General features: G+C 31.4%; 1 protein-coding gene across 1 annotated transcript; it reads right to left on the reverse strand.

Annotated features, from left to right (window-relative positions):
• Positions 1–63: 63 nt before the first annotated feature.
• On the reverse strand, positions 64–8,323 carry Bma-ptr-3 (Uncharacterized protein; the record flags this gene model as incomplete). Its single annotated transcript, XM_043078616.1, has 20 exons — positions 64–276; positions 498–625; positions 1,054–1,179; positions 1,338–1,527; positions 2,089–2,200; positions 2,328–2,432; positions 2,627–2,754; positions 3,121–3,234; positions 3,408–3,570; positions 3,750–3,874; positions 4,715–4,845; positions 5,022–5,092; positions 5,193–5,374; positions 5,596–5,779; positions 6,140–6,267; positions 6,580–6,699; positions 6,772–6,891; positions 7,268–7,381; positions 7,809–7,965; positions 8,226–8,323. 20 exons carry the CDS (start codon positions 8,321–8,323, stop codon positions 64–66), a joined length of 2,709 nt encoding a protein of 902 aa, XP_042934550.1.
• Between the last annotated feature and the right edge of the window lie 2,472 nt (positions 8,324–10,795).

Here is a 10,795-nt window from a genome sequence, read left to right on the forward strand (position 1 = left end):
CTTGAAGTAGCCAAGTTGTGAGAAAAGACCGCTCCACAAAAAAAAGTGGGATAGAAAACACACTTATAGAGCGGAAATTTTCAATTCTGTATCAATTGTCAGCTTAGCAGTCTTATCTTCTGCAACGGCTTTTGGACAGGTTGTAGCAGTGATATCGAATACTACCTTTCTTCGTGGATATCGAATGCGGGATATAATACAGTACAGTACCGGTATTATGACTAAACCATGTATGAAACCGATTATTATGACCAGTGACATCGTTTTCACGAAGACCTGAGTAATATAATATCTTAATTTACATTTTTAATAAATTGAAAGGACTTAGCACTTGCTATATTAGAGAATCAAAAGCTTCAAGAATTCTCAGATATATTAGTAACACTGTTTTCATTAAAAGTGCCTTCTGTCATTTCTCATTCATTTCAACTTGTATTACGATGAGAGAATGAAGATATAATAGAGTTTAAAAAGATGATAAGACAGTTAAAACGAACAAGAGCCATGTGAAGATCGCTAAATTGGAGACTGAGGACGCAAAGCATTGTTGAGAATGCAGCTTGCAGCACTGGAAATCCGATTTCTCTAAGGCAGTGTTGAAGAGAAGCTTCGGTTGTATCTTCATCTAAATAGGAAGATAGTAGTAAATGAGAAAAAATAAAGAACGGAAAAGTGATACAATAGCGCCATTGTTTGGAGGGGTGGCATATACAAGATATCGTACAGAGGACAAGAATAAGAGTTGAGAAGATGCGTTGTAAGTATGCAGTAAACAGCATGGATTCATCAGACATCGATTTTGTACCCTTAACAATAAATAAAAGGCAATAATATAAATTAGATGATTGGTATTCAATACTTTCTGCCAAGTCTCAACCGTTAAGTTATTGTTGATTTTTTCTAATAATGAAAGATATAGTAAATAAATAGTCAATTTGTCATGGAAACTGGAAGCATGAAACATGTTATCGTCGGCATGTTTTTGATCATCAAATGTTAGTGGACAATAGAAACAATGAAATGACCGGCTAAAATAATGGAAAAGTTACAAACCAGCTAGAAAGAAGTGATAAGCGACATGAGCTGGAATATCGACACTGAAACCGATAGACATTATCAATGCTGACATAACGATTGGATCCAAATCAACATTCCATAATGATAACAAGCCAAGCACGCCTATAGCAAATTCTTTATCACTTTATGGTCATTTATGTACTTTTTTCCATTAAATAATTCTAATCCCTTCAAGTTTTATCTAATTCTGTCTATTACTCATTCAGTGCATAACCTTAAATATATCTGATTTTGCCTCCTGAAAAGGTTTTTCAACTTACCAATAAAAATACTTATTATGGAGAATGTAGCGACGATTACTGCAGTACATTGTGGTATAGAAATAAAGCAAACAAACATCATAAAAAGCACTGTAAAGATAGACGACTGAACTGTCTGATTCACTAATATTTCGATTATATCCAGAAATTTTGCATCATCATCGAAAACACTTACTTCATGCATTGCATACTGTAACCAGAATTGAGTTATGAGGAGAACAAGATTATTATTTGGAAAAGTAATTTAATGTTTCATAGCTTTATATTCCAGTAAATTACACTGTTGATTTCTTGCAATAGCTGAAGCTATGTCAAATTAGTTCATTAAGTACTTTGAAGGGACATCGAAATACATCGAAGGGACATCGAAATACATTGAAATACATCAATAAAAGAGAAAGTTGACTGGAAAATGAAAATTAATAGAGCAGTTTATGATCATCATCGTCAAAATTATTTTGGAGATGGCTCCTCCTATTCATGTTTATCCAAATCATCTCTTTGGCTTCATCATCATTTCACCTTCTTTACATCCCTTTCATTACACATGAAAAGATAAATGTCAGATAATTGGTCAGAAATTTAAAACGTATAGACGGGAAAACACAAAAACGAAATTTCCTAAAGTTAAATTATTCATTGTAACAAATAGCAAAGATGGTAATAAGTCATGAGTGAAAAGATTGATTTCCAGTGGTTAAGTTTCAGAAAAATTATGTTGGAAATTTTTGTATAGAATAAAAAGAGATACCCGATCAGCAACTTTTCGCAATTGATTCAGCAGTTTTGCACGAGCAGACCATTTTCTGAGATCAGAGCGTGATGATATCATGAAGAAATAACTTTTCAAATATCCCATACCACTAAAGTATACAAAAAATTCATAAATTTGAAAACAAAAGTTGAAAGTTGATAGTATAAGATCATAATATGTTGATATGTGGCGCTGCGTGTTACTGCATATAATAATGCCTTGAAAAAAAAGCCAACTTTTTATCGAGATCGAACTGCACAAATCCATTCCAATGATGAAATTCTGGCCAAGTAAGGAAATTCTGTAGGTCAAATTGTTTGATGGTAATTGCTGTTAAATTCCTGTTCAAAAATTCACATATATCATTATTACTGGAATTCAAGCACAATCACAGTGGCTGAAATAATCACCTTCTGCACTTTCTTTTTTCCATGGATAACATACACTTATTAAGGAGGTTGTAAGGAGGAGATAATTTTAGAATTGAAGTAGTTGAAAGACTGAGCACACTGCAAGGAATAGAAGAGCAATTTACCGATTGCTGTCAATTAAACTATCAAATGAAACTTGTTCCGCATTCGCAATAAAATCCATATAATCTCTTAGCCAAAACTTTGTTGCTGTTTTTCCCAGCGAACTCGGTAATGCTTCAAAATCCTCTGCCTACGATCAAAAAAAGAGAAATAAAAAGCAAAAAGAACTTCTTATTATTCAAGGCCGTTTTGTATTTTACGTTTTCTGTTTAAAATTAATCGAAAAACTAAACAAAATATTATATACATAGGTTGCAAAAATTTGTAGCATCGCATCGTCATCAATCTTCGGGAAAAGGTCATCACACAGTAAAAACCGTTTAACTGTCATTTTAAAGACATAAATAACAGAAATTTTTCTACTTCTTGAACTTTTTTTTCCCAAATATTTGTCTGACTTATTCGGCTCTCAATCATTTTTTTTTTTTTGTTAAATAAAAAAACAAAGACGAAATTAAAAGTAAAAATAAACTACTGAAAACTACCGAATACATACGATTTTCTGCAACATAAGAATATTATTAGGATTGTTTAGATTTCCTGGTCTACCCACGAATATAAGTGTTGGAGCACAATGCTGCATGATATATTCGTCCCGTAGTTGTAAGACCTTAAAGATGTCTTTTAACTACTTTATTGCTTCAGTAATTTCAACTTCAAATTAAATAAATAGACTGAAAAGAAGATAAGACAGATGTTAGAAGATAGTGAACTGCAGTGATTATTTGAAATGATTTTTCTCATCTTTAGTATTTAAACGAAATAAACACTGTGTTGGCATACCTTGACAATATCTGAATCATGCTTTATCAGTTTCTCAGGCTTCAATTCAATACTGATAGTTACGGCCCCATATATCGACAATGACCAGTACAAGAGCAAACCAGCAACGGTCAGCACTGAGAATGATGTAGTACACAAAACAGAGCAATATTTGTTTAGCAAACTGCAAATTGGAGAAGGAAACACTTATCACAAAAGTGAAAAGAATAAAGCAGTTAGTTTGGTATATGCCAATAAGAGATAAGAAGTTCAACACGACCAGATAGAATTATGAGTCAAGTTATAGCTCACTGTTTTGAATTTTATAACTTCAAATAATAGAAATTAAAAAAATAAACTCGCTTCTTGAGTAAGGAGTTTAAATCGTCCAACTTTTTAAGTTTCTTATATTCTACCGGATACTTAGACTTTTCGGCTTGCAATTCACAACGTCCTACTACTACCATTATTGCAGCGAATAGTGTAATCTAAATATATTATGTATCATTGTTGCAACAGTAGAAGAATAAATCTTCCATGTATTTGGTTAAATGATAAATTTCCGTATCACTGATTTAACAAGTAAAAGTAAAAGTGGCAGAAACGGGAGATAAAAAACTTGAAGTAGATGAAAGTTAGTCAGAATAAGAGAGATGAGACTATTTATGCTGAGAGAATGGAAGCTAACTGCTATAAAAGATACAACATGCAACTTATCTATTCAAACAGACGATATTATTAAATGTGCTAGAAGTGGTTAAAATAAAGGAGAGAAAACAAAGATATACGAAAAAGGCATGACAAGCAGTTAAGGTCACTTCATTTTTTCTTAGTTTGGGAGTAACAAATATCGAAATATATCAACAAGATTATCAATGAGGAAATGAAAGGACAGTAATCGAATCCAAAATCAAGAAAAGCGATCACATAGACAATAGTAAAGATTAAATGCAAGCCTGTGCAGTCAAATTGAACACTATCTTGTTACCTTATCTAAGTTTAGTATGTTAGATGGTTCTCATGTGAAAATTGATTGAGAAAAAAATTGAAATTGAGAAATATGTAAGTAATTTTCAAATGTAGCAGATTTTTTCTGCAGTAATGAAATGTCGGAGTAAAACAGTGAAAACAGTGCAGAAATGATTAGAGTAAGTAGTAATGTTGAAAACACTGTTTATCAAAGGAAATTGACTTTTGCTCATGCTAGGGATCATTTTATGTACTTATTGGTTCAGTTTTATTCTAATCGTAATAGTATATAACAAATATGTTAAAGTTTTGAAGCTAATGAAAATGAAAATAGATCCCAATTTGAATGAAACTGAAACCTGATAGATGAAATCAACGATCATTGCTGTAGCGTTTCCGATGCAAAAAATTTGAATTTCGGGTATTGGTGAAAGTGCTCCAACTCCAAATGCTAACACATTTGTTAAAGTCGTTATTGTAATTGAAGGACCTACAAGGTCCTTGTAAAAATTCAAGGAGAATAGCAGCTAAGAAAGTCATTCCTACATGAAAAGCCATCATTTATTCTCATTCATCCCAAAAATCATTAATTGCTATTCACTAAGTTTTCTGGAACTTTTTTGATTTTATTGACTGGATGGTGACTGATGATAATGTGATACTTACCGACTTCTTGCAACATATTACACATTCTTTTGTTTAGTCTTTCCTTTGAAAGTTCCTTAGTTAACATTTTCCTACAATAAAGTTATGTATTTATGTGTTCTTGAAAACACTGATAGTTTTCTGTTATTTTTTGAACCAGTTCATTTTATGAAATTTAAGTGAAAAGCGTACTGTTGATAGGTCTGTTGCCAGTGGTTCATCATCAAAAAGGCATCGTCAACACCAATGGCCAGAACTAAAAGCGGTGTAACGCACAGGATGGAGCCAAATCGTAGACCGCCCCATAACAGAAAGCCAAGAGCTGTACTGCAGGCTAGAAGTGGTGACACACAAGCTGCTATTGCTGTTACCACCTATAACAGATGATGAAATTCATACCTATCATTGGTTTTGGCCGACAGAGAGAAATGTTATTGATTTCTGTCTGAGAATTTTTTGATATCAATTTTGATTTATCCTTTTAAAAAAACAAAAGAAACTCCCCTTCTTATTAATTAACTGACAAAAAATGAAAAAAAAAAAAAAATTATAAGTTCCTATGTTGCAAATTTGTTTCGAAATTGTGCTATTTCACCTGCAAATAGTGAAACTGCGAAACTAGCACAGAACTGATAATTGTTGTTACAGTAGAAAATATGCACATGATAATGAATCCAATTGCAGTGAATGGTAATAAACTAATGCCGGCACGCACAATTTCAGCTGTTATAAATGTTGATGACATTGTAACGGCATTAATTATATTCGACGTAAAGTTTCTGAAGTTTATAACTTCTCAGTTAACTTTAATTTTGCAAATAAGTTTTGAAAATGATGTGTCTGAAATATTGATGACTATTTCAGTAAACATCCTACTTTTACACATAAAAATACGATTTTTGAGGCTCTTAATTTTATAGAGAACTTTAATTCCAGTCAACTTGTTAAATATATATATATATATATATTAAACCTTCTGTGCGAGATTTCCATTACTAAGATAATGGTTATAACTTTACATCTAAGAATAAATCAATTTTCATTTGAATTCTGATGCTAATGACTTCATTTTTACGAAAGACGCAAGAAATTATAATTGATTTTAAATAAGTTTCAACAAGGGCAAAATATCAACGTACTTCTGTATGAAATTGTTAACTGCCATTTCGTATCGTTCAGCATCGGTACTATCAATATCACCTTGAAGTATAGCTCGAAATTGCAATAACACCAAACGAGCACCCAACAAGCTATTCCTTTTCCCGACCTGAATCATGTAAAATCAGTGTAGAAATTGGCAAGTCCTCAATTTTCTCATTTTATTCGCTTGTTCATCAACTTGTGAACAGTGCTGACTGCATAATTTCTATCCATTGAACTGCTTCTTACTCCTTTGATTAGCTCACAAATCACTCATGCAGTGTCATCCCACAAACGCTACTATTTTTACAAGACAATTTAAAATGTTTAAGTGGATTTTATGGATAACAGTGATCAATAAAGTAGATTAATGATATCTGAGAGATCCATAATAGGATAATCTTAGTGTAATTTTATTTTAAAAAAATAAAAAACTCACTTCTACACCAAAGAAATTGTCATCGATGCGAAATCGTTGGCCGAGAATGGTGCTTACTGGGTAAGCAAGATCAATTTGCGCCGAAGTTCCATTATACTGCTCATTTATCATGAGACTATTCTAAAGTTAAAATTACATGAAATCAGTTAAAAGTTGAACTTTATCAAAAGCAAAATGAGTATCAAAACATACATAAACATTCCGAACTGGCTCGTTTGCTTCACAAAAGCTTGTGCAAAATTGTGCGAAAATGCGTGTTTCATTCATTTGTTCATTTCTTATTTCTACATTATTGACAATTAAGTCAAGCAACTAAAATTAATGAAGTTATTGTGGAAATAGAGCATGTGAGAATGAACATTTTATGACAATATTCATAAAATGATGTTCTTAATCCACTCTTTGGTTCAAAGTTAAAAATTGAAGAATAATTTTCTTCCAACCATTAAATAATTTTTTTTCAACCATCAATTTTACAATAATTTTTGTCTCATTTCTTTCCACTCTATACTATTTTCACTTCCAATTTTAACTTTTTAAAGCAATTTGACAAAGCTTAAATGAGTGAAAGACAATAAATTTCTTTCTCAAAAGATAATACTGTTAAAACAGGTATCTTGTAGCATTCTATTAAGTTAGTTTTAACGTGTCAATCAGCTCCCACTTTCCATACTTTATAGTAAGTTACCTGGACAGTTTCATTAAGCTGCGCCACTCCTAGCATTGAACCGCCATCTTTCGCAGTTATGAACACAAAAACAACAACCGGGTAACCTTTTTGGCCAAAAAAATCATTGTAAATCTGCAAAAAATAGAAACCACAATTCAGTATTGAATTCAATATCAAAATATATCAAATACGTCCCAGAAATTGTTTGGGTTTACCTCATTATTTTACAATTAGGAAGAAGAGAAGGTAACGCTTTAGATGCATTTTAAAAGTTTAAAACCGAAAAGAAACTCTTGAGATGATCGTAAACAATTTGTTGATGATTATAGCTTTGATTTAATACAGTAACAATTGCGAAAAACGTTTTTCTTAGGTGTTTTTAACAGTTTGTGGTTAGAAAAGTCGTCGATAATGATTTTACTTTTTTAGAATGCATTAGATGGAGCAGTAAAAGAAAGAAATGTTTTTATATTCTAGCATTTAAAGATAGGTAAATGAAGATTGTCCGGCCTTGAAATTCCTTAAAATTAAAAAATATTTGTGAAAACAATTATCATACCTTTAATTCTCTGAGCGCTCGTGCATCTTTTGGCGTAAAGTCAGTCACATCGTTAGTCATTTTAGTCAATAAAATAGAGGATGAACTCAGCACAGTAATAAATAAACAAATGAAGATGAAGAAATATGGCTTAGCTGCAACGTTTCTGCCAGTTAACCTGGAAACGAGTAACTGTCATAGATGATCAATAAGTCTTTATGAGAGATCCTAAATTTTAGAAGAAGCTGATTTCTTTGCCAAAACCGTTTAGTTTTGAGTTACCTTTGAATTTAAACTATTCAGAACATAACTGTAGCAGCATTACTTCTGATTCATTAAATCTAATAAAATTATGCAAATCAATCGTATTGATAGAGTAGTATAACCACTTACTGTTACAATATAAAGAGCGACGACTAAATTTCAAAAAGAATCTACCTGAAAAATCGTTTGAGATACTGTACAAAAATAGTGTCTTCTGAGTGTGTTTTCGCATTAGCGCCTTTTTTTGGCAGCATCCTTCCCTGTGGTAGCATTTTTGTTTTAGAAAAATTTATAGCTCATTCCTTCTCATCAGCATTTTCAAAAAACAATTGAAAGTCATGAACTTCTTAATTTGAAAGTAAACGTTTATTTTCTCGACTATCACATATTGCATACTTCATTTATGAGCAAACAATTTAGCCTCAAGCTATTTATTTACATACAATATAAGCCTTAAGTTACTTATTTAGATATAATATAAGCTTTAAGCTACTTTGACATAATATAAGTATGTCTAGTCTATTCACAGTCATTTCACTGTCAAATGTCCAATTCACAAAAGAAGATATTAATATCCTGAAACAACTGAAATATAAAATAAATCTTAATAATGAAGTATGTGTAAATTATGAATGTAAATAATTCGATTTAAGACAAAATAGACCGATGAGATATTTTTTTTTTTTTCATTTTTTCTTATCCTGTCATCCAAATATAGAATAGTGCGCAATATGATATATAGACACTTGACACTTTTAGTTTAGCTGAAACCAGCTTCTGTAACACTAAAGTCGGAAACCTTGCTGAACCTGTTTAAGGAATTAGGTATGAGCGGTACACAGAAGATGAATTGATTTCCGCGCTTTTGTCATCTTCTACTCCTTTTAACAACACTGATATAATCATACAAATAGTTTAAAAAAAACTTTTCAGTAATCAAAAAAGGAAGAGGAATTTTTAACAATTGAAGAGATGGAAAAGAAATATTTTCCTCAGAGAAATCAAAGAGATTAATGTGATGAATTGATAAAATGAAGAATATGTAAGCGTGCACTCCGAATTAATTATTTTGATTTTCTGATAAAGAATAGCTAACCATTGGTTGGAGTTGCTAAATTAAGTTATAAAATTCATGCTAAATTTTTTCCTTTTCGTTGAGTACAACCAGTGAAGTGAATTGATTGAAATCATTGCTTAGTGAATCACTTCAATTCCATGTAAATCCTTTTATTTAATTCAAAAAGCATGAAAACTCAAAAATGAAAATAACACTACTATTTCCATATAATTGTTCACCTTTCCAAAGTCCGATTAATTATTTGTTTTTATCAGCGAATTTCAGCTTACTCGGAAGGATAGCACGGGTATGTATGCAATAGGTGAAAGATGAGGACAATATCGGAAACATTCATTATTTGCATGCATGATTGAAAAAAGAGAGAAAAGAAGAAATGAATTGTAGTAGATGACATGACGAAATGATGAAAGTAGTATGCAATTGATAAATATAAGTATTCAATTAACTTTCTGCTTGATACAATGGACAATACAACCGGTGAAGAAGAGAATTGTACTTTTTTCATCGAAACCTTAATGGCGGTGCATTGTTCATCAGAAGAAGAAACTTCAAATGTTTTACAAACAGCGTCACTATTTTTTGAACTCATCATTACAACTTTTCATTCTGCTGTTGAAAGAATGAAAAATAAAGTAGCAGAATGAATTTTTTTATAAAATTAGAGAAGAAAGAAAAATAACAGAAAAGAATACGTAAAAGTTTGTTGTGGATGAAATAGTATTGAAGTTGGTGCATAGAACCATAATAATATAATATTAATTAACGAACAGATATATAAGGAAGATGACTATAAAACGTAATTTATTTCTAACATAATAACATTTTTTAATGCATTCTAAAAAGGATTTTAATAAAACCTGAAAGAGAACAGGAAAAGGAAGAATTGGAAAATGAGAAAATGGAACCTTCCATTTGTATTGTTATTTGTCAGATATTGGTCATTCAACTTTTGGTCAACGATCAAAAATTTTTCTTAAAAGCCGATGTCTACAATATGAACATTTAGAAATTTCAAAAAATGAACTGCGACTTTTTCCTTTGGGTTAACATTTTTTCTTTTCCAAATGACATCCTATTGCTTAATGATGGCGAGTGAATGATATAATCCTGAATTTGCGTGCGCTGTAGCAGCTATCTTTTTTGATCAATAACTCAAAATCAATTTATTACCTTGATTTTTTCAACTCTTCAGATACGTTTTCAGAACCGGCCAAATATCCGAATGATTTCAGTTTGTACTAGCCAATATGATCAGAAAATATTGCCAAAATATTTGCCAGTAACTTCAGTTCTCTTTCAATCACAACGATTTTGTTTTACCAATGATCATCTGATGTAAAGGAAAAAGTCATTATTGCCTCAGAACACTTCACAGTGATTTGAACTATTTATCATTAACAGAGGATCGTATCAGTAACTACTCTTCTCTTTCACCCAAGTTTTACGTAATTTGGAGTATGCTTAATTTCTAAGAGTAGATTCAATTTATTCCTGTACATTTCAGATTTCTGTTTGTCTAACATTATTAAATGTGTCGGGTCAGCATTGTGTTTTGATCTAAAAAGTTAATGGAAGCACAAATGAAAACCTTCGGTTCTTCTTGCTGAATTGTTTAACTTCGAATCCAGCAATTTTGGCCAAGGTAGAGTTGGGATATTTGGCCAAT

The sequence above is a fragment of the Brugia malayi genome (assembly GCF_000002995.4).
Source record: "Brugia malayi strain FR3 genome assembly, contig: Bm_v4_Chr2_contig_001, whole genome shotgun sequence".
In the NCBI taxonomy this organism is placed as follows: domain Eukaryota; kingdom Metazoa; phylum Nematoda; class Chromadorea; order Rhabditida; family Onchocercidae; genus Brugia; species Brugia malayi.